Raw genomic sequence first — 27424 nt, forward strand, 5'->3', positions numbered from 1 at the left:
AGTGATGCAATTTATCTATAAATGGTGTATACTTTAGATTTTTTTACGTTTTACTCCCTATGTTATGTGCTTATTATGATATCTTATATTTTGACTATTTCTAGTTTGATCCTTGCATTTTTCATATAATCTGTTCCTGAAAAATAATGAAAAGACAGGATGTAAATGAGAATAAACTAATGTTAGGGTGTGAAGTGAAAATGTTGCCAGTCCGGAGTCCCCTGCAGTCCAAATAGCTGTCTTCGTCCCTAAGGTTTTGAACAGCCTCTTCTCTCTTCCCTTCGTACTTCCAAGTCTTCTCCTCTCGTCTCATCTCAAAACCCTAATCCTTCTCCATTTCTATGGCGATTCTCCCTTTTCGTGGATTCTACAAACCTTAGCATTCACCTTCCTGCCCAATGGAGACGCCCCGATCCAGTGATCGGTCCGTCATCGAACCCTTTGCCGAGCTCGATCCGGCCAAATCCGCCGGCTTCCCGCCGTCCTCGCCCCTCACGATTCGATCCGTCGCCGTCTTCTCCGCATCCGATTCACAAACCCTAGTCTACGTCGGCACTGGTGGCGGCAAGATCATCTTGTTCTCTAGCAAACACGGCGATGATTTGCCAAAAGAGGTTGAGTTTCTGAGATTGACATCGGTTGGGAACCGTTTGATCGAGTCGATTTTGGTTCTTGGAGAGATTGGAAGGATCTTGGTGCTCTCGGATGGGCTTCTGTTCTTGGTGGACTTCTTGTTGTTACAGACGGTGAGAAAGATAGGTTTGGCTAAAGATGTGTCAGCGGTTGCAAAAAGGATTTCATGCCCTGAGATGTCGGATTTGGATGACTTAGGAGATGGATCCTCTAATGGTGAGATTTTGAGCCCTGGGAAGAAGATACTTCAAAAGTTGGGTGGAGCGAGCAGGGAAAATGGTGTAGGGCTGAAGGTTTCTGGGTCTCGTAGAGAGGGCGGGCCGAATTGCTATGTGGTGGCTGCGGCAGATAAGAGATTGATCTTGATAGAGCTGTTTTTGTCTGGAAATCTCGAAACGGCTTCAGAGAATGGTGGTGTATCGGTGGTTTCGAAAGAAATTCAAGGAATCAACGGTGTCAAGACTGTCGCTTGGCTTGGTGATTCTGTGATTGTTGGCACTATAGATGGTTATACACTATTCTCTAGTAAGACAGGGATAAGTAATTCTGTATTTGCACTTCCAGAATCTTCGGGCCCCCCTCGATTGAAACCTCTATCAAGGAGCAAGGAGGTGCTTTTGTTGGTCGACAATGTAGGGGTAGTCGTTAATTCTTACGGCCAGCCTGTAGGTGGGAGTCTGGTTTTTCAATCTGTACCAGAAGCAATTGCAGCCATGTCATCATATGTCATTGTTGCCAGTAGTGGTAGGGTTGATTTGTACAGAAGAAAAACGGGTTCTTTTGTTCAGTCACTTTCACATGCGAAGAGTGGCTCTGGTATATTTGCAGTGGCTAATGATGATCAGGGAAAAGCAGAGATGGTTTTGGTTGCATCACCTTATAAAGTAGGTAGATTATGTATTTATATAATCTTCTTGCTTGTTGTTTACTTTGGAATTGATTTACTAAATGTCAGATAGAAGTTCTTTTAAGTTTCTGTCTTCTATGTTTCTAGTGGAAGGTGAAGGTGTCTGTGTTGTCACATTGGTTGCTTGAGATCATTTGTTATTTCAAGGGGAGCTTTTGTTTTTAGGATGTATGATAATCCTTGGTTTTGGCCTTCTAATGCATGTTACTTAAAAGCCGTAGCGAGAGTATTCACTGTAACTTATGATGTAATATTTAATGAAATGAACTATTACTTTATAAAGTAGAATTATTCTCAAGTAGTTTCTTGTCCTGTGAAATGTTGCATCATCGAAATGTATGAAGCCATCAATTGGAAGCAGTTTATGGCTTTCTGATGTAGAACATTTTCATGAATTGATCATTAAAGATGAGCATTCATGTATGTGAGATGTTGAAGAGATGTTATTTTGAGAAACACTCTTCAGGAAGGAAATGATGGATTATTGTTTGCAAAAAGCAGTTGGAGCAAGAATAATTAGATTGGTGAACATAGAGCTCTGTGTTATTTATTACCCAATTGAATTTTGAGGACAAGGTTAAGAAACTGAGGAAAATATGGAGGATAGAGAAAGACAGATGCTCCATTATGCTGTCCCTTAATGTAATTGTTGACCAGATCAACTAGCTCCAGTGAGGCTTGCAGAGGAACAAATAAATTCATATGCTGACTTTGAGAAGTTTGAAAAGAACTTATGCAATGGATTATTGTATTTGGTTACTTTGTTGGTTCGAACCACTTGGAGTATTTCAGAGTTACATGAGAAGATATCAAATAGTTGGCACTTGGTAGAATTTGATAATTAAAATAAGATTTATGGTCTTATATTTTGATGAGAATTTTTTTTTCTTTGTATCTGCGTCGGTCCTTTGGTTTAGATTCAGAGAATGATCAGCAGTGAATCTTTTGACCTAAGCATTTAATTGACTGGATTGTAAGTAGTAAGTAAAGTTTACAGACATAAAAGTAGAAGAATTTGTTTGTTTGCCATATTAATGACAGTGGAAGGTAGGCAACCTACCATCCTTAAGCTAATATAATGTAAAAAAAAAAAAAAAACTAGTAGTAGAATGTATAGATTGCTGGTGTCAATCACTAGTAAAGGTTTTTTGTTCATTGTGTCCGGCATAGAATTTTGTTTGCATTGTGTATTACCTAATTATGAAAGGAGTCGCATTGCAACTATCAGGACGGAGGAACTTTTACGCCATGAGTAGCAGATGCTGGGAAAAAATTACAATTGGCCCACTTGTAGTTTGAGTTCAAATATGAAATGTACAATTGGTTTTCTGTATTTTATTTATACTTTGCAGTGATAGGTATATTCTTTCGCTTTTGCAGGTTATATTTTACCGTAAGGTGTCTCCAGAAGAACAGATTAAGAGCTTATTGAGGAAGAAAAATTTCAAGGAAGCCATCTCTTTGGCAGAAGAGCTTGAGTCAGATGGTGAAATGACCAGTGACGTGCTTTCTTTTGTGCATGCACAAGTTGGGTTCCTGTTGCTTTTTGATCTGCATTTTGAGGATGCAGTAAACCATTTTTTGCTCTCGGAAACTATGCAGCCATCTGAAATCTTTCCGTTCATTATGCGGGATCCAAACCGTTGGTCACAGCTGGTACGTAAGATATTGAATTTTGCATATTACATAGCTTTTGAACACTCGTTCCTGAGAAAGTTTGTTATAATTATTACTTGTTGATCAGGAATTCTGTATATTGCTGTCAAAATTATGGATAAAACCTAATAAATAATTCATTTTGGTATTTAGTTTTATACCAATTAATTCTGTCCTTGTGAGAGTACTAGATTCTTAATCAGATCCTTGTTACCACCACAAGGGAGTTTTACTTTTGTGGCATGGATATGGGTGTGGCAATGAGTTGTATATTGTTGACAATGAGTTGTGTATGAATAGCATCTTGCAAATCATAGACCAAAAGTAAAGGAAAGACTGGCTGCCAATAATTTCAAATCTTGGATATTACTTCAGATGCTGCTGCATCATTTTAAGAACCGGTCTGCTATAGGAAGCATCCTATATGATCATCTCATTCCACCTATATCTATTGTGCTACAACAATGCAGCAAAGCCTAATTTAAACTAGCAACTATGTGAGTATGTGTGTACACACACAGGAGTGTCACTTTTATATAGCTCGGTACTTATAATTTTCAACTTCCTCATATTAACAGCCCAAACTTGAATTGCATTTCTATTATGGGAGTTTTGTTTGGTTGGTTTAGCTGGTTTGATATATGAGGCATCAATTGGTGTTGTTGATGGTAAGCCTTGTCCTTTGCGCCCACAGAAGACATGAGTTCAGGTCATGAAAACAAACCTCTTGGTAATGAGGATATGGTTGCATACAACACCTTTGACTAGACCCTGCTTTGATAGAATCCTAGTGCACTAGTACGCCATTTATAGTTGTTTTGAATCTTTTGATTCATGTGACTAACTTTTGTTGATCTTATTGTTCTCCTAAACATGTCTTACATTCTCAAAGATGCAGAAACCACTTGTGGCTCTTTTAATTCTTTATTCTAATCATCAAATAACATGGATGACAAGCAAACCATTCATTTTTACTATTTGTTCAGGTAGTTAATTATATGAAGCTCCATTTTAATAGTTCTCTTAACAATAGTTTTAGTCAAGTTGTCATGCTACTTAATGCAGCTTTTCTTTATTTAATCTTCCAATTGCTTATTATAAGATATAGAAGTGCATCCAGGTGTAGTTGCATGCCTCCAGCAACTCATAGTTATATAATTATCTAGATCTAATACGTGATTCAATTTCCTATATATATCTTTATCTTTATGTTTTGATCGCCTTTATACAATTCCTTTTTGTCATTGTGTAATTATACCGAGACTATTTTCTCGTTCTTATGATGCTCATGTGGCACTGTACTCTTATAAATATGGGAACATCTTTATTGTTGGCTTTGGCCTCTTTATGATTCTCTCTTATAGATGACCACAGAAAAATGTTTCCTAGTTGTATCTATACAAGACAAACATTTATCAGATCATCATATGCAGCTCTTGGTTCTTGTCAATTTATTAGATGCATACATTTTGTGCATGCCATATTTAATTCTGTGATTGCTATTAAAAGAAGAGAATCACATGTTATAGGTACCAAGGAATCGCTATTGGGGTTTGCATCCTCCGCCAGTTCCTCTTGAAGAAGTTATAGATGATGGGTTGATGGCCATTCAGCGTGCTGTGTTTCTTAGAAAAGCAGGTGTAGATACAGCACTGGAAGAAGATTTCCTCTTACATCCACCAAGTCGGTCTGACCTATTGGAGTCAGCAATCAAGAACATTATCAGGTTCTATTTATGACAAATATTGATATCTTTCTAAATCCTTCTAAATAATAACCCATCAGCAATGGATAACCTATACTTGAATCTACTTTTAAAATCTTTTTTTTTTGTGTGTGTGTGCTACATACTTTTAAAAAGTAAATTCATCCAATGATTTAGGTACCTATGTGTTTCCCGGGATAAGAGTTTGTCTTCCCCTGTGAAGGAAGGAGTTGATACCCTTCTGATGTACCTCTATAGGGCTCTTGATCTTGTTGATGATATGGAAAAGCTTGCATCCTCCCAGAACAGCTGTGTTGTGGTATGTCTTACTGCATAACATATTTCCAAGTCTGTATAAGATACATCATGAGGTTTATAGGTTTTATTAGTTCCACTGTCAAACTTGATTTGGCCTCAAGACCATGCTGTATTTATTATACTTTTTAAGCAGTGGAACCTAGTGTTCCTATGCATTCAAGGCAGATATGCCCATCATCAGAAAGCTGTTGAAGGATGACCCTGCAAATTGCCTGGGCAGTGCAGGAGGAGTTAGAAGCACTGTTAGATGATTCTGGGCATTTACGGACGCTTGCATTCTTGTATGCCAGTAAAGGGATGTATTCCAAGGCTCTTGCTATTTGGCGTGTCTTGGCAAGAAATTATGGCTCAGGTTTATGGAATGATTCTGCATCTTTTGTGGAATGTGATTCTCTGGGTATGCCCATATGTTCCATCTCCAGCACGAAAGTTGCTGCTAGCGAAGCTGCAAAGATACTTGAAGAGTCATCTGATCAAGATCTGATTCTGGAGCATCTTGGATGGGTCTGTTTTTCTAACTCAAATCAGTTGAATCTTATATAGTGAAGTTATTTCTTTTCTGTTTCTGGCTAATCTTTGCCACTGCCTTTTTTCTCCAGATTGCAGATATTGATCAGGAACTTGCTGTTATAGTTTTAACATCTGAGAAAAGGGTCGATCAACTTTCACCTGGTAACTGTTAGACTTTTACTCAATTAGTTAAATCTAATGTCATTGTACAGTGACAACTCATCAGAAAAAAAAAAGATTGAACAGATTGAAGTTTTTATTTTTTAATGTTTATGATGCCATTGCTTAGTGTTGACTATGTGGTTTGTACTCATGTGATATATGGCATGGTTACGAGTCAGGATAGCCTCATTCACCATGACCTACCCCAGATTGGATAGCCTTGTTCACCGTGACCTTTTTTAGTCTTCATATCTTTGTCACAGAGATGATGGATAAGAATGATCAATATTACTAACCACAAATAATTGGGACTAAAGGGTCACTCTTGAATTTTGTACTTGTTGATAATACAATTTGTCCCAGATCATTGTAATCAAGCTTTATCATGGATGTGAGAGCTTGTTATTAGGATATTTACATAGAAACTATTCATATTCTGCTACTCTCTACTCTCTATGATCCTGTTGTGCTGTTAGATATTATCTGAAATTAGACATTTGGGGGTAATGAGTTATCTCGGTACAAGTATCTAGTGTCTGTAGCCAATTTAGATGTTTAGGTTTGCCATGTTTTGGACTTTCAGGCATGAACCCCTCCTTATTTTTCTCTTTAGGGCGTCATAAGATGGTGGCAACCTGCTATATTCCCTTACTATTTGTATTGTATAGTGTTAATTAAATATTCTTGAATAGTGCAGCTCGTCCAGCTAATGATTTATTATGTGGTTTTTGCAGACAAAGTACTTGCAGCTATTGATTCTGAAAAGTTTGGAATTCATCAAAGGTATCAATTAGTATATCCTTGAAATCTTTTGAATGTTCATGGAAACATACATCCGGAGAATATGTATGTGTGTGTTTACCTCATGGATAATTGTATTATTTGTATATATCAATTTGATGGCTATAACCTACATTGGGTGTAAATTTGTGAGCTTACACCTAGCGTAGAGTAGATGCAGATGTAGTAGGTGGAAAAAGCCTTTAAAAAGTATAAAGAATAGCTTTACAAAAAATTTATGATGCACCAAAATTAGTCTTGATGGGGACATCTCTACACTTATACCACTTAATAGTTAATGCCCAGGAAATAATGCTTCAATGCTAATGACTTTTTATGTGAAAAATTAAAAAAAGTTATTTTGGTATACAGCCACTATGCTTGAATTGTGCACTAGGACAAATTCTTCAGGTAACACCAATGCCATATCAAAATTTTCCCATAATATGCATATAGTAGTCATACTTGATGAATATATACAGACACACACAATTCATATTAATAATGATGCAAGATACACACACACTAGAGTACAAAAAGATTACGTTAAGTGTTTGTAAAATGATGTAACAATCGTAGCCATTCAAGTCCAACTTTATGGATATATGCTGACACTAGGAAAAATCTAGCTGGTTATTCTTTCTGTTGCCAGAATATGATTGATAAGAAGATGTGGCTATATCATTTGGAAATCCAGACAGCTCTTCCTCGGTCACTTGACCTTCAGGAGAGAAAAGGGTTTCATTTCATGTTTGGTTCTTCATTCTTGCAAGACTTTCTTTTTCGAACAACTTAAGGAACATTTTGTCTTTTTGACATGTAAGTGGATTTAATCCTTATCACGTTTTCCTTTACTTTTAGTTGCATTTAATTTGTAGAAATGCAAGGTTAGCTACTTGCTTACCAACTAAACACTTTATTTCATATTTCTTTAATAGTTTTCTTCTTAAACATATGTGCTTTTAAAGAACAGTTGTATGGATTGTATCATGCATTTCTTTTACCCTTCGGCATAGCTTTGGGATATTTTCCCTTTTAATATCTCTGTATGACAATGTGCCTATGTAAAGGTTGTGTTTCAACCTAAAGTTCTAACTGGACTTCTATAAATTCTTCATTAGATATTTGCAATGGTTAATTGAGGATCAAGACTGCGATGATTCTCGGTATCATACACTCTACGCCCTCTCTCTTGCCAAGTCAGCAATGGAAGATGTCTTCAGGAACTCTTGCAACGTGAAAAATGATGATAGTGGAATCAATGAGATAAACAATTTGAATGTTGACACTCAAAATAATTACAGCTATTCAGTTAGGGAAAGATTACAGTTGTTTTTACATGCTTCAGACTTGTATGATCCAGAAGAAGTGCTTGATGTGATAGAGGAATCAGAACTATGGTTGGAGAAGGTTTTGTTGCCCCTTACGACAACCTTCTTTCTTACTTTTGGGACTACTTATTACTTTAGTTTATTATTGCTTTATGTACAGAATTGTTGTTTGCTAGAATATTTACTTTTAACTTTGAAGAGTTCATTCTATATTGTGGAATCTAAACTAGATTCGTTTTTTTCCTTTTCTTTCTATATCAATTTTCAATAGCTATAATTGATCTACCTTCATCATAAAAATATCAGGATGAAGAAGAATCTGAACTCTTTTAAGGTAGCCTCAACTATGTAAATCTGCAAGCTATAGCAATTATTTTCCTGGCAATTCTTTGCGATGGCTCTTTTGATAGTACCTAGGTAATCTAGTTCATTTTGGTAGAACTATTTATGCTTGTATGTGTCCATTATTATGTTGCATATCTATTTGCACAGGCATGACTAGGCTTGTAATTGTGGTGGATTAAATTTGTCGCACACAGCTGATGACTTAAATTCTTTTAGGTGCAAGTCTTGTCTGATGGCAGTTAAAAACACTCAAAGTCTACTTTTCAAAACTAACCTACACTCTGCAGCCAAATTCTGGATTAGCTATTCTTGAGATGACCTTTGATCTAAGCCCATGAAATTCAAGCATGGATCGCACTCTATATATAAAGGATTGTTTTTTTGAAATCATATATTAGCTAGTGATCATCTGTGTATTGAGCAATGAACATAATTACAATTGGATTGGGAAAGACAGACTACTTTGATTTGTTCCTAGGTGTTATCTAGTTAATTCTTGATATATATGAGAACAAGCAATTTGAAGAGTTTTTTTGTTGCAGGATTCCATATATACTTTCACCAGAATTCTAACTAGTTGTCAAGAATTAGTTGAGCTTGTAATTTGAATAAGGATTAGAGATACAGTTTTCCTTTGCCCATCCAGATTTAGTTATTTGCATTTTGCAGTTATGTTGTTCTAATCATATTGAATGATGTTAAGAATTGTTTCATGCTATAGTGATTTAGCATAGAATTTTCTTTTATGGACTTAGTTTTGACTTTTGAACCTGGTTCTTACATTTTATGGCAGGCAATCTTATATAGGAAGATGGGGCAAGAGAACATTGTACTTCAGATTCTGGCCTTGTAAGACTGACATTTCAGAACAATTGAGACTGAAAATTGTAGCATGCCTTTTGATTTCTTACAGATACTTGTTCTTTTGCTTGACATTCTGTTTGCGTTTGTGATTTCTTTGTTGAAGGAAGCTGGAAGACAGCGAAGCTGCTGAACAATACTGTGCAGAGATAGGTCGAAATGATGCTTATATTCAGTAGGTTTTTCCTATTTTCTAGATTTAATTCTTTTAGGTGATAATATACCATACTGTCTCTGCCATAGTTCATATATCCTGTTCCTCTCTCTTCTGCCTCAGGCTGTTGGATTTGTATTTGGATCCACAAAATGGGAAAGAACCCATGTTTACAGCTGCAGTTCGTCTTCTCCATAATCATGGCGAATCACTAGATCCTCTGCAAGTTTTAGAGGTACTTTTTGTATTATTTCTGTATTAGAAAACATTTGCATGCATAGAATTATAAGTAATCTTGGCACCTATATGGATCAATAAAAAATTGACCTGCGTCAGCAAATTTGTGACTATGACTTTTTTTTTGGTTAGTTCATTGTCTGGTGGAAACTGAGATCTTTCGGTTGAGAACCCTTCTGTCTGATGCCTAGTTTTTGGATCAAGATCGAGTTTGAGTGCTTTGTTATCTGCTTTTAGCAAGTTTTAGAAAGTTTTGAAATTTAAGGCTTAGAAGAGTGTAGTACCGTTGACCTTCATGGCAATCAATTTAGAATTCCTCTTATGTTTCCTTCTTAGCCATAGAACAAGGGGCAATAAACTAGTACCAATTAGAATGTTGTAAGAACTTTTTCGCTGGATTTGATATTTCAAGCACCTAGTTTAAGATAACTGTGTTCTTTGCTATCTCTCGTAAAAGGGAAAACTGCCGTGCCTATGACATGAACCTTATTTAAATGAACATTGCACCTAGACATCTTCATCCTGAAAAATCATCTGGAAGAATGTAATTTTGTGTCAGCCAAAATATGGAAGCACTGAATGATTTGACAGGCTTTACAGTCAAGTGAGCAGAGTTCTTTCTAGAAAAAAGTCGGTAAGAAATTTATTCATTAATAATCATAGTACAGTCAAGAAATACTACTTGCATTTGCATTCTTCATCTGCGAGTACACAGATTCAAGGTTCTGCAACACCACATGGCTCCCAGAATAGTTCTTTACGTGCTCGAAGTTTGTATTGCAGAAATTGTCACCTGATATGCCTCTTCAACTTGCATCAGATACGATTTTAAGAATGTTGAGAGCACGAGTTCATCATCATCGCCAGGGACTGGTAAGCTTTTTTGTTAACTAGATTGTCGCTGTTCTGATATTTTGGCGAAACATCCTGATCTCCATTATTTGGTGCTTGAATTGATTACTACCTTGAATATAGTAACATTTTATAGTCAAATACTATCATACTCATAGATGTTCAGACCAACACGGGCTAATGTTTTAATGTAAACTTGGCTCTAATCCATTGCTATTTTCAGTTAAAATATCCTGCAACATACCTTTTAGGCTTTTATGAAATTAAAAACACAGTTAAGAATGATTGATTATTAGGAAACATCTCATAAAGGGTATGAAATTAAAAACACAGTTAAGAATGATTGATTATTAGGAAACATCTCATAAAGGGTATGATTTCATTATTAATTTTAATAGTTGGGATATTAGTTGAAATTTTAGATCATGGATTTCCCAGCAGAAATTTGATATCCTTGTATGTTTGGTGCACAATTTCAATATTCAGAGTAACTTTAAAGTATAATTCCCAGTCAAAATGAATCATGTGGGCAAGCACTATGTGCTGTAGAAATTGTGGCAGAATCGCAGAGGGGCTTGCTGCGTCATTCCAGAGAATGTACAAGAAGAAAGTTGTAGTGACTTGTGTTGTCACTATGTCAATTGCATTTTGTGCCTTTCTTACTAAAATGCTGTTAAATGTAAGATTTGAGCTATGTTTCTTTTGTTATATACTTGTATGATGTTACCAGTTATACAATCCACAGTAAGTTATTTCTGAGTGCAATCATATATCCTCTGTGCATTATTATGTAAATTCCTATGAACAAAATAAGTGGTTTTTCATTGCTGCTAGTCTTACAAGTATTCTTCATTTTTTCAGTAAGCACATTGTGCTAAGATTTTGATAATCAAGGACACATGGACAACACATCCTTTGTTCATCTTGTTTATTTTTAAAGCTGCAATCATCTTGTACTCTGCTTAAGCAAGCAATAACATGTTCTTTCTTTTCGTTTTGGTAGATTGTTCGCAATCTCTCTCATGCGATAAACCTGGATGCACGATTGACAAGATTAGAGGAGAGATCAAGGCATGTTCAGCTAAATGATGAAAGTATCTGTGATTCTTGCCGTGCTCGCCTTGGTACCAAGCTTTTTGTGATGTATCCTGATGACTCAGTCGTCTGCTACAGGGTATGTATTGCGCTAAAATTAATGGTCATCATAATATTTTGGTAAATGCCCTTGCAATTTGTCTACAAACATTGAACAAGATCTACTTGATGGCATCCACATGAGCAGATGCATTAATGTACGATATGAAACATATGGGCAGGCTGCACATATATGCATGTCTTCGTTAGAATGAACTTGGCTACATCATTTATTCACCTCCTCATAGTCCAAGTTAGTGGCTTTGGCTACTCAACACGCATATGCATCTACCGACCTCTGTTTTGACGAAGTTTAGTTTTGTCCATAGTCCTCTAGTACAAATAACAAATTAACTCTTTCTTTTGGCAGTGTTATCGTAATCAAGGTGATTCAGCATCAGCTCATGGTCGTAACTTGAAGAAGAATATTATTTTTAAACCAGGGTGGCTTGTTAGCAGATAATCAAAAGAAAGTTATTGCATTGGAAGCTCCAGGCAACATTCCGGAATTGTGCAGGGCGATGATCGGCATGCTTCACTTTGTCCATGGGCTTTTTTCCCTATGGAGGATGTCATTTCAAAATACAGTACATGTTAGCAGGTTCTCCCTTTTGAATGGACGATCCCGAGGTGTTTGCTTTGTTGTGCATTACTAACTACTTAACATGGCACAGTTCGTGATGGAAGCCATACAGCCATTATTTCTTACTTGAAACATACAGAAAGTCCGAGGAACAGCGTGCGGATGAAGCCCAAAGAATGACTAATTTTAGCACCAATACAGAGAGCCAGCAGCATATTTAGTTGAATGAGGACTTTTTAATTTTTTTTTGTAGATAAGAATGGCAACGTGTTTATTGAGCAGTAGATTGGAGAAATTGTTCTTACACAACTAAACCAGTGAGATTACACTCTTCTGTTGACTAGATTTCAAAGCACAATGCCTGTACCATTTATTCATATTTATTTTTCTGAGGGTAATCAAATTCTCTGTGTCTGCTAAGAAACAATATCTAGATTTTTGTTTTTGTTATTTTTTTTTTCGAGATTAGGGAATATTCCAGTAAGGATTTCATCAGAAGCACTAAATTTGTGGGGTGTTTTTATTCTTTGAGAAAAGTGGAAACTCAACGGTGTCATTTAAATCGAATCGATATCGTTATGAATTGAACTCATATATATATATATATATATATATATATATATATGTGTGTGTGTGTGTGTCTGTGTGTGTGTGTGTGTGTGTGTGTGTGTTACACAGCCTTTTAGCCATCAGAGCACTATCCTCATTAGCTAAATTCGAGGGATATCACTTACACAAATACAGGGTAAAATAGGGAGCGAACTGTTATTCCAATATAGGTGCTAAAGATAAGAGAAGAGCCGAACATAAGAAGCCAATGTTGTAACCACTGATGCTATTCCACAATCCCAAAAAAAGCAAATCAAAATATTCATCTTCTACAGAATGACAGTGGTCTTAAGGTTAGAACTCGAAGTGGTGAGACAGGAATACCATAATATTTACCAGAAACTTTGGTGTACTTTATAGCGTACGAAAGTTTAGTTTTAGCATTATGCCAGTTCTCCTGTACCAATTTTTCTATTCGTGAAAACCACAAATAAGAATTAGAAACCAAGTACTCCTCAGAGGCCCAAAGTTTAGCACACAAACACAGACGACTCTTTAACCTCCAAAATCTGAGACAACATTTACCAAGCAGACAACCGTGACTGGTAGGATGTTAGACCATTCTATTGACAAACATACTAAATAACATGAGGTACAATATTTGTGACTGGTATCTTCACTCAGAACTTGCAGGCGTCACTGGTTTTCCCCGACCCATTGTGAATCCCCTTGTCCCATCTGGCATTCGAGGCCCAGGAGGTTGTTTGTTAGCTCCAAGCGGCTGCTCAATATGGATCACATGGCTCGATGGTGGAGTGCCAACAGGATGGTTTCCTCCATTCCGGTTATTGTTGTGGTAGTGCCCGCGTCCTCGACCCCTCCCTCGGCCCCGACCCTTTCCTCGCCTAGCGCCTACATCCTTCTCAGTGAAAGTCTCATCAGCCTGTTCAAGAATGACGGGTAAGATCCTTCTCTAGATCAAATACTATGAAATAGAAAGAAAAAAAGAAGTAAAAACAAGTAGACAATTCTTTACCACATTCTCATAGAATGCTTCAGATGGTTGGCGTGTATCCTCTAGATGCTTCTCATTTGGGTGGTTTGACGTGGAGACATCATCCTCCTCCCCATTCCCATCACCTTCATGCCCTCCCTTTCTTCCTCTTGCCGCACCTTGCTTCGTCTAGATTCAAATTAGGAGACCATTGAGTTGCAAGTACAGGTATAGAAACTTCAGGTCAACCTAGGTTGTTCCAGCTATATAGTAGACATTAGTTGCAACTGTCCCAAAAATGTTGTGTGGAATATCATATCTGGAACTCTATGAATTTGCATGGAAACCAAAATGAAATGATACTTCAAACACTTGCGCCTAAAGATCTAGTGGAATAACATATGCCAACAACATAAATAGCTAGAATGAAAATGTTGGTGGTGTATCAGTGGTTTATGTCCTCATGACTTACAAGAGAGGCAATAAAGCTAGAAGGTGATATTATTATGGCAAATCTGAGAATTACAAAAATTAGGACCTCTACCATTCGTTGTAAGCTGAGATAGAGGTTCTTTACAAATTAGCCCCGGCGCCATCTCAGGTCAAACAGTATTTAGAATATGAATTGACTAAAAAACCTATTCAGCGGCAAGACTGACATGTAGTAGATTATCCATCATAGTATAAACGAAAGCAGATGAACAAAATGCAAAAAGCTTTAGTTACCATGCATCTATGCAGCAAACGAACTCTGAGCCCATTTCTCCAGTTCCTCTCATCATTGAGCTCAGCAACCTGCATCCATAGAACCAATAGCCACAACATAACAGGATTAGGAGCAGAGATTATCTACAGCTAAAACTTCAAATTAATGTTCAGACTTACTGCTTTCTCAGCATCCTCAACAGTCTCATACTCCACAAATGCATGCAACTGTCCATTAACATTATCAAAGGGAAAGAAAAAAGAATATTAACTCCAAGAGATAATAAATGGAAGTTTCATTCACTTGCATAGATATGATCTACATTCCAACGGAAATTTGTATTTAACACACTGTTTTCCAGGCTTATTATGATAAAGGAACGAAAAAGTCTTTGTTCCTGAAATCCATCTCCTTTTAATATAAGTAGAGAAAAATAAACATTAAAGAAAGAAAAACAAAGTGTTGCCAACCCTCAAAAGCATGGCAGTCAATTTTCAGAATACTGACCTTGTTTGCGAAAAGCATATCCAGTTTCGCAGATCTATTAGTTGCTGGAGCAGTGCCATTAGGAGTCTGAGGATAGCAGGTACGAATTGTCTTTACACTGTAGTATGATATCATCTCAAGCCATTATTTCTCATAAAAATGGAATTAACAGCAAATGGAGACATGTGCATAGAAACCTACCTGCCGACAGTAGAGAAAACTTTCATAAGGTTTTGATAACAATGATCCTCTGGTAGATTTTCTGCCACAATGATTCGTGACTAGAAGGGATAAACAAATCAATCAGTGCTTTTGTCGGAGCAGAAAACTTCATGGAGTAACCAAGTGCAGAAATGATCAGGTGATACCTGCAATTCTTCTACGTCTGATTCAGTAAAGGGCTGCTGACGCCTGACTTTCTTTCCATCTTCACTAACAACCTGAAGCAATTATAGATCATAGAAGAAAATATGTGCTTATATATGGTCACAGCATTTAAGTACTTCTATAGTACAATACTGCATAGTTTTTCAACACAAGGCAATACATGTGGAAAGTGAAATAAAACTAATTTAATCATGCCAACAACTTACAAGTTTCGATGATGTCCGGAGAGCCATAGCAAGCAGTGAGTTGTTGTGAACGAGAGCTTTAATTTTCTTAAAAGCTGCAATAACTGATATTGGCACTGCACATGGAAAGAGCAGTATATCTTAGTTTGCCTTAATTAAAGATTGATAGTAAAAGATTATCCTTATATAGACCATCAGGTATACCAAATATATACAGAAAAATATTACTATACTTTTAACTTTTAACCGCTTAGTCAGATCAATGGCATAAAAAATGAAAGATTCTAGAAAATAGAGACTAAGCCTTCTTGCCCATTCATTACTCATATGTGCATATCAAGAATGAAAAAAAATGCGGATATAGTTGAAATGGAAAATTTTCTCTTTCAACAAGGAGAAGATATGGGTTTATCCCTGCTATTAACTACTGTTTTAACTGCTATAGTAAATAGTCTGACCGTTCTACGATCCCCTCTCTTTGCCACCCATCTAAAAGCAAAAATGTTAGATAAAATTCTGAGAATTAGCAATTAACAAATAACAACATTTCTGTTTTAGGACAAGGGTTGTCTTAACAGGTATGAAAGCTACAAAAAGCCATAGTTGCAAATCAATGACCATAGTTTACTAATTGGCCTAAAAGATTCTATGTCAGGCCAATCCTTGATCCTGTTATAATATGTTAACAGAATTTATTAATTGACACATAACTGCTTAAAAAAAATCATGCAGATCAATGATACTAAGTAAACATACGCATAACCAACAGAAAATGGTATATTATATCATTATTATGCTTAAAGATTCAAACAATTTACCATATCCTTCTGGATCTTTAGTAATAAACCTCATCAAATGTTCAGTGGTCGCCAGGTTTGCATCACTGAAATAGTACTCCACCTGCCAAATTAAGATTAAGAATATGAGAAAGAAAACATTAAACACACATCAAAGCAATTATATATGCAGCCAAATCACTATAGAGGCACATGTACCTTGAGTTGTAATCGTGTTCCAATTTGTTATTTAATAATATGAGAAGTATAAAGTTCTGTGGCATGTTCAGTAATCACTACACAATTTTTTAAGTGAAAGCAAAAGAGGAAGAGAAGAAAAAAAAATCAAAATATAGCTAAATGAAGTTCTTAGATACAAGGAAAATATAACAGGAATAAACGTGCAGTTAGAGAAGGAGACATGCAAAGATTCAATCGGGCATTCAAATGCCAATCAGGCATTGAAACTTCAAACGCCCTTCTGTGTTCCGCCCAAATCGTTTGAATGACTTCATGATGCTCTAGGCCAATAAGTTCGTCAATGCATTCGAACACCCTCCAAATGCTCGCTGACACAGAATTAGGGCTTAAATATTTATTTTCAAGAGTTTGTTTGGTTTGAGAGTTTGTTTTTTTCATAAGTAAATAGTTCGATTGGGAGACTATTTGTAAGCTATTTTACTTATGTGTAGTAACCAATAAAGTATTTTTATATTTACCTCTTCTCTCAAGTCTAGCCAAGAGGCTAGGGTTTGTTTAGTTTTTCTCTTTTTATTTATTAAAACTGTCGTGGTATAACTTGATAGATATGTTGAGTCAAGTCTATCAATTGGTACCAAAGCTTTTGGGGCCAATTGGCTAAAATCTACTATTCAACTCGCTGCAAGGTTGTGGAGGATGTCGAAGACACGGGGGGGCTATGACAATTGGGGACCGCCTCAATGCTCTGGAAGTAAGTCTCCATCAACAAGTGAGGATGCAAGCTAAACACAGGGAAATCATACAAGTAATGAACAATAGCATTAAGGAGAGGGAGTAGATGTTGTGGATCACAAAATGCTGACTCGACAGGAGGGCAGGCTGACTACCATTCTTAATGGGGTAGTTGAGGACATCTAGATTGGGGGAGTTCAACCCCAAATCACCCATCTAGATTTTTCAAAGTTCTCGAGGGTAGATCTTCTATGTTGGATATTCAAAGAGAAGCAATTTTTCGCCTATCACATAACGCAGCCACAAAAGCAGGTTAGACTTGCCGAAAATAGGTTGGAGTGCGCCTATAACTTTGTGAGCAGTAAATTATCGAGAAGTTTTGATGTAAGATGGAGTATGCTATCCATTTTTCATATTGAAGGCTAACGAAAATATGTTGGAGCGTAAAGAAAACTATTGTAATGTGGAGATCCAATTGCAGGACTGTCGCTTTCTCGTCAATGTGCATCCATTAGGATTACAAAGCTGATATGTCTTAGAAGTGTAGTGGCTACAAAGTTGTGGAACGATCACCTTTGACTACAAAAGTGTAAAAATAAAATTCGAGACGATGGGATAAAGGTATCAGTGGGAGAGAGTTAGATAAGAGAGAGAATTAGTGGGAGAGAAAGTTTGATAAGAGAGATAACTAGTGGAAGAGAAGGTAAGAGATAGAGATTGATAAATAATATTTATTTTTTTAATTTTTAGACTTTATATATGATTAACTTATATTTATATCTTATTATTATTTTTTCTAAAAAATTTTAAAATTTGGTGTATTTTAAAAATTATTTTAAAATATAGGCCGATACCGCCGATACATATCTTTTTTTCGAACAATTGATTCCAATCCCGATTCCGATATTTGAAACCTTAATTTGAACGACTTCATGATGCCACAAGCCGAGAGCAAAGTTCACCTATGCGTTCAAACACCCTCCCGGCCATTTGAATGCTTCATGACGCAGAATAAAGTTTTAGGGGTTTATTTTCAAGGGTTTGTTTGGCTTAGGAGTTTGTTTTCTTTCCTAAAAATTATTAGTTTGATTAGGAGACTTTTTATAGACTGTTTTACTTGAATTTGGTAAGCAATAAAGTATTTTTTCTCTATCTCTTCTCTCTCAAGTCCAGACATGGGATTAGGGTTTTGTTGGGTTCTCTTTTCATCCGTTAAAACTTTTGCAGTATTACTTGATAGATTTGTTGGATCAGATCCTATCAAAATACTACATCTAGCAAAGAGATCATGGACATGTTTGACCCACTAATAAATGAAGTTTGCATTAGATAGAGAGTTGAGCTAAATAGTTCTCACAACCAGTACATATCAGAGCTACTAAAACAATCAAAGTGCCAATCAGATAGACATGGGATTAGGGCCACCAGCATATGGTGTCGGACAGGTCCAACGATGGTTTCTAAATTATGTTAACTATATCAATCTACAAAAGTCCATACTAGAGGCTTATGAGTTATGATTACACGTAACTCAAACTACACTAGTACTTGTACGTCCACAAATTTATGCACTGGAAGTAACCACATTCCTCATTAGAGGATTATGATTTCGTGTAAGTATAGATTACATAAAGAGTGATGACCAATTATAAAATCAGTAAGCCATAAGCAACCAACCAACCAACTTAACAAGAAGAAAAGAGAAAAAAGAAAAACTCTTGTACACTATAAATGATTATAAAAGCCAAAACGAGGAATTAATATCCAAAGTAGCATACTTTTAATAACAGCACTGACAATGCCAATTTGTAGCCAAGAATTATATACGCAATCTTATCAACGTAACATAAAACTGATGTCTTTCCATTCAAGCAAACGGCTAATAACTACTAAATACAAGATTAGAGCCAATGCTTAGTAAAAGGCTTCCATGGTAGAATGAACCCTCATCTAATTTAGGGTACAATGAATTGAATCAAGGACCCAAAATTTGAAACAAATAAGTTGGAATTTTTAAGAGGGCGGCTCACCTGCTTCGTGATTTTCTGAACAACCTCCTCCGAGAGTCCATCCCTCGCCGGCGGAGCCGGATCCGGCTCAACCATCCCCTGGACCACCTCGTTCTCCCCAAACCCTCCACCCCCCACCCCGTAGTACTCGAACCCCGCATGGATCGGCGGCGGCGGCGGAGGCGGCGCGAAGAACGTCGGGCTTGCCGGCGCGGCGGGGTGGAACACGTGGATCACCGCCGGGTGCACCACCGGCGTCGGCGGAGCCGACCCCCCCGGCGAACGGGGGACGAACTCCGCCGCGCCGGCGTTGAGACGGCGGGAGGATCCGCTCCGGGAGAGGGCAGGATCGGCGGTATCCGGCGGCGAGGAGATCGGATCGTCGGGGATTTCTAGGGTTTGACCTGAGATTTCTTGGGGCATTTGCCGCATTTCGCTTTTCTTGAGGGTCTCTTTTGGTAAAAGCCCGCGAAAGGTGGGGTGAGAGTAGCGGAGTGGAGAAAATTTTCTTTTCTCGAAGATAGATCGGAGAGCGGAGAGTTATTTTATAGGCGGGATGTCGAGCTACGGCGATTTGTGGCGGGGTAACTGGAAATGGCCTCCTTTTCTGCAGCTATTTACGAGAATGCCATGTATGAGTGTTCCGCTGATTCAGATGTAGTACGACGTCGGAGCTGATCAGCTCATTGGTGGGAAACAGGAAAACATGGAGTTGACTGAACCACTAGATCTCTGACACGTTATCTTTAATTTTCTAAACTACCGTGTAAAACTTCCTAAATACTCCGGTTAGTATGGAGTGATCGACCAAACTATTCGTATTCTGAATTTTATTTAGCAAAATAGATTAATCATCAGTCTTACTACCAAAATGGATCTATTTTATAGTCCTAACTAAAACTCTAAACCAATAAGTTATTTATATTTTTACCCAATTACTGATTAGTTTAGCATTTTTATCTCACGCGAAAATATTAAAATTTTTAGTATTTTATTTAGATAGGTTCGATTAAATTAGTATTTCAACAGCTTAAGCTAAAATTTTATTTTTATATAAAAATGCTCATCTTAATAGTGTTTTATCTTTAAAAGTAAAAAGTTTATGAGTTTAAATTTTTTGTTGGGCTATAGTAAAATAGATCATTTTTTTGTAATAAATTTGAAGAATAATCTATATTGGTAAATAAAGTTTGGAATACGACTAGTTTGATTAAAAACTCGACTATTTGCACTAAAAAATTCTTGAAATTTTGTAATAGTAACATAAGGTGCGACTAGTATATTTCTATAATGGAATGCATGTAATATTTATACGAGGTGCGCACAAGAGTTCTTTTAGAGCATCTCCAACCGGGCTCCAAAACTTCAAATTTGGAGCCCGGTGGAGCTCCAACCGAGCTCTATATGGGGCTCTAAATTTGGAGCCATGAATAATGGGGCTCCAAATTTGGAGCCCCACCATGAAAATGGAGCCGGGCTCCATTTGTCACATCAACTTTTTAAAAATGTCAAAATTGCCCAATAAGTGTTATATTCAATCATTTTAATTCCATTTGTATCCTTTGTTAAATAATTTAGTTAGTTAAGCTAAGTATATAATTAATTTTACTAATCAGTTTTTAACAAAAATAATACCATTGGAAAGGTCTCATCGAGACCTTTAAAAGGAGTCTAATATTAAATTACTTTTGAGTTAATTTTAATTTTAATTTTTTATTATTTATAAAAATGAGTCTAATATTAAATTATTTTTGAGTTAATTTAAATTTAAATTTTTTTATTATTTATAAAAATGAGTCTAATAAATTATGTATCCTAAAATATAATTACTCAAAATTATCCCCAATGTAAATATTAAAAATTAAAATACATTAGATATGAAATACATCAAACATAAAATAGAAGGTGGCTACGGAACTGGAACCGGTGGCTACGGAACCGGAACCGGTGGCTACGGAGATGACTTACCAGAATATTAAACATCTATTGCTTTTATTATGTTTGGTTAATTTCTGCTTATTTTAGGTAATGCAATTTTGATATTTTTAGTTAATGACATGTAATCCTTATTTCGATATTTATTTCGTGTAATGTAATTTCGATGCGTTTAATTAAAAAATTAGTAATTTAAAATTACTTCTAAAACTGTTGAATATTAATCTTATTTTAAATATCTCGATGAGAGTTTTCTAACCATATATTTTTTAATAAAAAATAATAACGCTAAGATGATCTATTAAGCAATTTAAAATAGCTAATATAATAATATATATTATATTATTATTATAATATATATGGAGCCCAGTGCATTGGAGTGCACGGGGCTCTTGCTCCATTTTTGGCTCCATATGGAGCAAGCATTGGAGATGCTCTTAGTGCAAATGCTCACTAAATATTATTAAAAATATATAATTTAATTATATTTCTAAATAGATATAATTTTAAGAAAATTAATAAATTTGATGGATATAATTTAGGGGAATCAGCACGACCAACGGGTCATGACCCTGATGCATTCATATTAATAAAATTATAATATATAGAAAATAAATAAGGAATAGTTTTTTTCACTCCTAAACTATCACTCATCTACGCAACAGCCTCCAAAACTTTTTTTTTGTACATAATGACCCTTTGAACTATTAAAAATGTCTCACTTGACCTCTTCCGTTAGAATTTCATTACCTATTTCTGTCCAAAAGATGTCACGTGATAATCACGTGACAAATATATGCCAATTTAGCCCTCATACATGTGCAAGTCATGAGAAAAATTAAGATGGATGAAAATACCCCTCCTCATCCTCTCCTTTCATAGCTGCGGTCACCTATTCTTACGTAGCCCACCACCATAGCTACTACCTCCATAGTGTTGATCATCGTCTCCTTCTCCACATCCCATTACCACAGTAGCCGCCTCCACGGCATTGACCACCGTTGCCTCCTTCGCAGCCCATCGTCTATCGGGAGAGGCGTGCTCAAGCTCGGATCCGACATGCTCATCTTCTACAACTCCGAGATCATGAGCAAGATTCGCATCCTCTTTGACTTCAACTCTGTCGAGGAACCATGCCGGAGCTAGATCTTAGATTGGCATAGCTTCGGCAACTACGCCGCCACCTCGAGTGACTACGATTGATCAAGGCAAGATAGATCCGCGCACTGCTCCTCGACCACTTATGCATCCACTACAGCGGTCGCGTCATCGTTGATGAGCTAGAGAAGAACTCACGGCTCCTCTCTATCCATGTTGAGCCCTTAAGAGGCCTTTTACTAGTTTAAGAACACTTCCTTGAGCTCCATCTAGTACGAGTTGCCTACATTTGGGGTGAAAAGAAAATTATCCCAATAAATAAATTAAAAATCTACATAAAATTGTAGAACATACTTTATTATATACTTATTTAACTAATTTCATAATATTGAAAATGCTAATTATATTATTGTCTATTTTCACATAGACTTTCTCGTTTATTTTTGGTAACACATTAATTTTTTTTACTATGTAAAATCTCCTAAAATCTCCTAATGCCTCTAACTTTAAGTACTTATTTGATTTTTTTTGTAAAAAATATCACACAATCAATTTTAGACTATTTAGGGATCATTTTATCCTTATTTTAGAGACAAATTTATGGCAAAATAATTATTTTTGTTTTCCATTAACTCTATTAGAGGTGTGAGAGATTAAAAAAAGCTATAGTTAACGAATCAAAATATAATTAACTTAATTTTGAAAATACATAGGATGATGGATTCAAATTGAATAATATTCTTTCACTCTCTTGCCTTAGTGTTCTTGCTAGAGCCAGTTTTGTTAAATTGTTTGGGCCTATCAGGCTTTTTGCTATGGTGCTGCTGATGATAGCTAAATTGAGAGGTTTATTTTCATAATCAATATTATACCTAATTTTCTCCTAGTTATGCATGAATGTTTGTAATTGTTCTTATTTGCTTGATATTTTGTCTTATTAATATTCAATCTATTTTCAGCCAAGTGCGAGACTTATGTCTACGATGTTACTTTATATATTTTCTCATATCGTATATCAAGTTGTAAAATGAACATCGATTCATCGAACCATAATATAAATGAGGATTTTCTCACTCACAAAAAAGAAAATAAAAAGGTGAAATTATATTAGGTCTAAAATTTCAAATGTCTAAATTCACCTCACCCCATATAAGTTTATTATTTGTGTCACTTTACCTTCTTATAGTTATGTTCAAATTAAAATTGTTACTCTTTTATTATTAGAGATAAAATTATAGATAATTGTGTAAGCATTTCAGCGTATCTAAAATAATAATTATAAAATTTTAGACAAAAAAGGTGGGACAAAAACATCGATATCTTCAAATATATTTATCTTTTGAAATCTAATCGATATTATTTTTTATGCACCGGAAAGTTTATTTAATTATCTATATCTTTATATGTAATCAGTAGTATTTAAATTCAACTTATAGGTCAGTTAGATATAATGAAAAGAGTAATAGCTTTACTGGTTTAGGGTTTAATAAAAAATAATAATTTTAATTTAAAGTGACATAAATAAAATAAGAGGGGGTGAAATAAATTTAAGGAAAATTTGTATATAACAGTTTATCTTTTAACAAAATTATGATATACATTATATATTTTCACTATTTATAAATTGAGTCTAATAATTTAATAAATATATGCATAAATAACTTACTGTTTAGATCTGTTAGTTAAACTTAACCAATCATCTAGGTTAAATTAACTATATTATAAAATTATAAAAAATACTCTCAACTAAGTTAAATTATGAGTATTTTAGTTATTTTAGTTATTTTAGCAATAAAATATCTTTACTTAACGGATATTTTTATCATGTTAGTTCAAATCCTCAGCATTTTTTCTGTATATATTTATTAAATTATTCGGACTTAATTTATAAATAGTAAAAAGATAGGGGGTAAATTAAAAATATGGTACGTAAATTTCTCTAACAAAGAGAGAAAAAAAAAAAAAAAAACTATCATAATTTTGGATTATTCGATCCATTTTGTTACACCATCCATACTCTAAAATAGCAAGCATCAGTAGGATTCTGTCGGATTCGAAAATTGGGGTTTATCCATAAATCATCTCCCAATCCGCAGCTGAGCGTAGGAGACTCAAATCGCTAATGGTGATGGTTTGGTTTCTTCTTCATCTTAGGAGGGAAGAAGTATTCGTATCAAGAGATCCTCACCCGTCCATTTCGTGAATCTCCATTAATCAGATCGACGATGGCGATGCCATTGCCAACGTTAAACTGTTAAAGCAATAAAGGCACGAACTTTGACGAATCTCGAGGGGCGGGGGACCCCTCTTCAATTCAATTCAAACGAGAAATAAAAAAGAGTTGTTTTTAACCCAACGGATCTCTCTCTGTCTGTACTCACGGGACGGGGAGGAGGAGAAGAAGCCATGAACAAGCCATCCAAGCTCGAAAGGAAGACACCAGCAACGAAAAAGAGGAACCCAAGCCCGAGGAATCCGTTAACGGAGATCAACAATGGCGGCTCCAGTGAGGCCCCGAGAGGTGGGTGCCTTAGCTTTCTCTTGTCGAACTCCTCCTCCTCCAAGGATTCCTTTCCGCGTGCCAAATCGATCGCGAGAGCGCCCACATCGGCTCCTCCCAATCCACGGGCCCCTCCGTCCAAAAATCCAAGAAACGCTTCAAAGGTCTCCCAAAAGAAGCTCGAGTCGACGAAATCGATGAAGTCCAGGGCGCCAGATTTGCTCGAGAGGTGGAGCCGGAGAAAACCCAGTTCCGGGAATCTGGTTACAGACGCCGTGGATGTCCGCAGAGGTAAGAGTGCTTGTCCTGAGCTCAGATTTGAGGCAAATGGTGAAAGGCCCAGTTTTGCTACGACTCCGGAGAGGACTCTTCCTGGGTTGTCTCCTTTGGTTGAATTGGAGGGGAAGGAAGGAGAGACCAAGTTCTCCGTTACTCCCACTTCGGGTACTACACCTCCAATCAAAGCTTCTATCTCGCCGGAGGTCGCCTGTGGGTCATTGGTGGCTCCTACGCCCGTGTGCTTCGCGACAGGCCATGTCATGACCGGAGTTCACGACCGAAGGAAATGTAAGCCGAGAGGGATACTAACTATTAGCGGAGATGAGCCGGAGTCGGTAGAGATCCAGAATGCGCGCAATGATGGGTCTTGGAGTTCTTCTTTACCGCCTTTGCTCGCAGGAGCTTCGATACATTGGTTGTCTTCCCCTTCTGGTAATGGAAATGGGGATCTAGGGAGTAGTTTCAGTTCTAATTCTAGAGCTCGGTCGCCGCATTGTGCCGCTGAAGCTTCGGTTAATTGGCTTCTATCTCCTTGTGAAGATGGAGAAGATGGAGAAGATAAAGATGATGTGGCTAAAGAAGAGTTAGTCTTACCAAAGAGCACTCCTTTGGGGACGAAGTATTCATCTGATGATGTATTTTGGAGGTTTTCTCCTAGTGAGTATGGCATTACGAAGTCTGCTAAACTTGGAGGCTTATTGAATCTTGAATCTTCAGTTTTAGGAACGCCGTCATCTGGTTTCTCATCTGGCTTTGGATTTGAGAAAACTCCTAGTAGTAACAGTAGCATTAGTCCTTTTTCAATGATAATGAAAAGGGTATCGGCATCCTCGGCAATTAAGCTCCCTATAGTTCAGCAAGGGGAACGAATCAACCGCTATGCTGAAAGCTCGCCCCTTTCTGAGGAGTCCTGGGTTCATGGCATTGGCAATATGAGTTCCACACCACCAATGTCCTTCTCGATGTTGAAGAAACTAGGCAATCTGTCAGGAGTTGAGTTGGATTCTGTGGCAGAAGGTTTTGAAACCATGAGGTTATCTTCTAAGTTGGAAGAGAATGATGAAAATGGCCTTTCATCATTGCTTGGGCATAGCTTCCAGTTTGGGCGCCTACCGACGCCTTTAAATTCTATAGACTTAAGCTTCTTTCAAAAGCCGATATCCAGTCGGATCCCTGCAGAAAAAGAGGTGTGTCATAAGAAACAGGTTTCACCGAGTTCAGAGACAAGGATATCTTGGCGAGAAGGGCTAGTTAGCAGGATTTTCGAAATGGGTGATTTGGACTGCTGCCAATTGCTGTCAGATGATGAGGATGAGCATGCATTAGAAGAAAAAAGAACAATGAAATTTGATCATAAACTTGAACCAAATGATAGAATCACCTTATCGGAAGATGGAGGCGACCAACATGCAACATGTGCTTTTGGTTCTTTTGAGTTCACTTGCAATGAGAGTTCTCCCAGACCCATTCCTTGTGCAGAATCCATAAGCACAGAAGGACTTGAGCTGATCTCTTCTGATGATTCTGATTGGACTCTTTTCTACAAGAACCATCTGTTTGAAGTATGAAGTCAACTTGTCATCTCAGGTTTTTACTAACTTTTAGAGATCATTATAATTGTGGAAAACACTTCTAGATGTGTCTTACGTACTAAAGATTGTAGCTGCAGTCACTTGGAGATGAGTTTGATTCTAAACTTCTGGCATTAATAGTGGCAATCTTCTGAAAGGTGTATAACTAGAATTCAGGAACCTTCTCAACTTTTAAGTGTTGTTGTATCTCACAGTGCATTGTTGTAGACAAATATGCATTGATGGTGACTAATATTTCAGTGAGCACTTAACAATCACCTTTCCGAAATTTGTACTTGCAGTTAGGGAAGTGTTGCTTGCCCTAATATTTTTCCATTCTTACTTGATATTCTGCCCTCATTTGATGCTACCGAGCATAACTACATCTGTAAAAGGACCAGTATATTGCTTTGAAAAATATAAGTCTGTCCTCATTTATTGTAAAGTTCTATACCAGCTTTTCTGGTTCCTAAAGAATACCATTGTCCTTTACATAGTCTGCTAGATTAATCTGAACTATACAATTATCAACTAAAGATATTTTGGTGTTATACTGAATGACCAGGAACACATGGACCGCTGTATATCTGTAGAATTGGTTGTGAACTTCATCAGAGTTGTACATTCTCACTGCTATTTCTTGTTTGGTCTTCATAAGTTTTGCCTTAAAAGTTTTGTGCTGTCATAGTTTAGATCATTTGATTACTTTGTGGAACATATGCATGTAATATCCACATGCAGAAAGAGTTGGGCCTAACTGAATATTGGTGAGTTCCTCTTTATAAAGTATGAACCATCTTTCCCTTTCTCTGATGATAACTGCCAAGATGAATTGCAGGCAGTATTAG

At 36.6% G+C, this 27424-nt stretch overlaps 3 protein-coding genes across 5 annotated transcripts; 2 read left to right on the forward strand and 1 right to left on the reverse strand.

The window, feature by feature from the left end:
• Positions 1 to 255: 255 nt before the first annotated feature.
• On the forward strand, positions 256 to 12571 carry LOC140802097 (vacuolar sorting protein 3). Of its 3 annotated transcripts, none has more exons than XR_012111593.1 (14): positions 256 to 1517; positions 2921 to 3196; positions 4726 to 4922; positions 5079 to 5220; positions 5445 to 5723; positions 5819 to 5891; positions 6626 to 6674; positions 7793 to 8081; positions 9141 to 9196; positions 9315 to 9383; positions 9486 to 9597; positions 10420 to 10472; positions 11455 to 11625; positions 11956 to 12571. XR_012111593.1 is itself a non-coding variant. In XM_073157527.1 (14 exons), the coding sequence occupies exons 1-14, from the start codon at positions 399 to 401 to the stop codon at positions 12046 to 12048; spliced, it is 3015 nt and encodes a 1004-aa protein (XP_073013628.1). In that variant the 5' UTR covers positions 258 to 398; the 3' UTR covers positions 12049 to 12571. The 3 variants fall into 3 exon arrangements, 2 of the variants coding, with proteins under 2 accessions (XP_073013629.1, XP_073013628.1); XM_073157527.1 differs by having other exon boundaries at positions 258 to 1517; positions 10383 to 10472; XM_073157528.1 differs by lacking the exons at positions 10420 to 10472; positions 11455 to 11625; positions 11956 to 12571 and having other exon boundaries at positions 9319 to 9383; positions 9486 to 9601.
• A 537-nt stretch (positions 12572 to 13108) lies between these two features.
• On the reverse strand, positions 13109 to 19757 carry LOC140801663 (la-related protein 6B). Its single transcript, XM_073156884.1, has 10 exons — positions 19215 to 19757; positions 16294 to 16375; positions 15497 to 15591; positions 15272 to 15343; positions 15105 to 15184; positions 14925 to 15021; positions 14597 to 14644; positions 14438 to 14506; positions 13754 to 13900; positions 13109 to 13660 (listed from the first exon to the last, which is right to left on the reverse strand). Exons 1-10 carry the CDS (start codon positions 19623 to 19625, stop codon positions 13394 to 13396), a joined length of 1368 nt encoding a protein of 455 aa, XP_073012985.1. The 5' UTR covers positions 19626 to 19757; the 3' UTR covers positions 13109 to 13393.
• Positions 19758 to 24605: 4848 nt separating this feature from the next.
• LOC140802014 (uncharacterized) lies at positions 24606 to 26865 on the forward strand. Its single transcript, XM_073157421.1, has one exon. It carries the CDS (start codon positions 24633 to 24635, stop codon positions 26571 to 26573), a length of 1941 nt encoding a protein of 646 aa, XP_073013522.1. The 5' UTR covers positions 24606 to 24632; the 3' UTR covers positions 26574 to 26865.
• Positions 26866 to 27424: the final 559 nt, after the last annotated feature.

This window comes from Typha latifolia, chromosome 15 (assembly GCF_019914945.1).
Source record: "Typha latifolia isolate L0001 chromosome 15, TyphaL0001v2, whole genome shotgun sequence".
NCBI lineage: Eukaryota > Viridiplantae > Streptophyta > Magnoliopsida > Poales > Typhaceae > Typha > Typha latifolia.

Bases quoted from the DNA above. Each gene is read 5' to 3' on its own strand.
- LOC140802097 (XM_073157527.1), top strand. From the start codon at position 399: ATGGAGACGCCCCGATCCAGTGATCGGTCCGTCATCGAACCCTTTGCC. The intron at 5,724-5,818 runs GTCTGTTTTTCT...TTTTTTCTCCAG, and splicing joins TTCTGGAGCATCTTGGATGG to ATTGCAGATATTGATCAGGA. The intron at 8,082-9,140 runs GTTTTGTTGCCC...ATTTTATGGCAG, and splicing joins CAGAACTATGGTTGGAGAAG to GCAATCTTATATAGGAAGAT.
- LOC140801663 (XM_073156884.1), bottom strand. From the start codon at position 19,625: ATGCGGCAAATGCCCCAAGAAATCTCAGGTCAAACCCTAGAAATCCCC. The intron at 15,344-15,496 runs GTAAGTTGTTGG...TAATTGCTTCAG, and splicing joins TCCGGACATCATCGAAACTT to GTTGTTAGTGAAGATGGAAA. The intron at 13,901-14,437 runs GTAACTAAAGCT...ATTTGAATCTAG, and splicing joins GTTTGCTGCATAGATGCATG to ACGAAGCAAGGTGCGGCAAG.
- LOC140802014 (XM_073157421.1), top strand. From the start codon at position 24,633: ATGAACAAGCCATCCAAGCTCGAAAGGAAGACACCAGCAACGAAAAAG.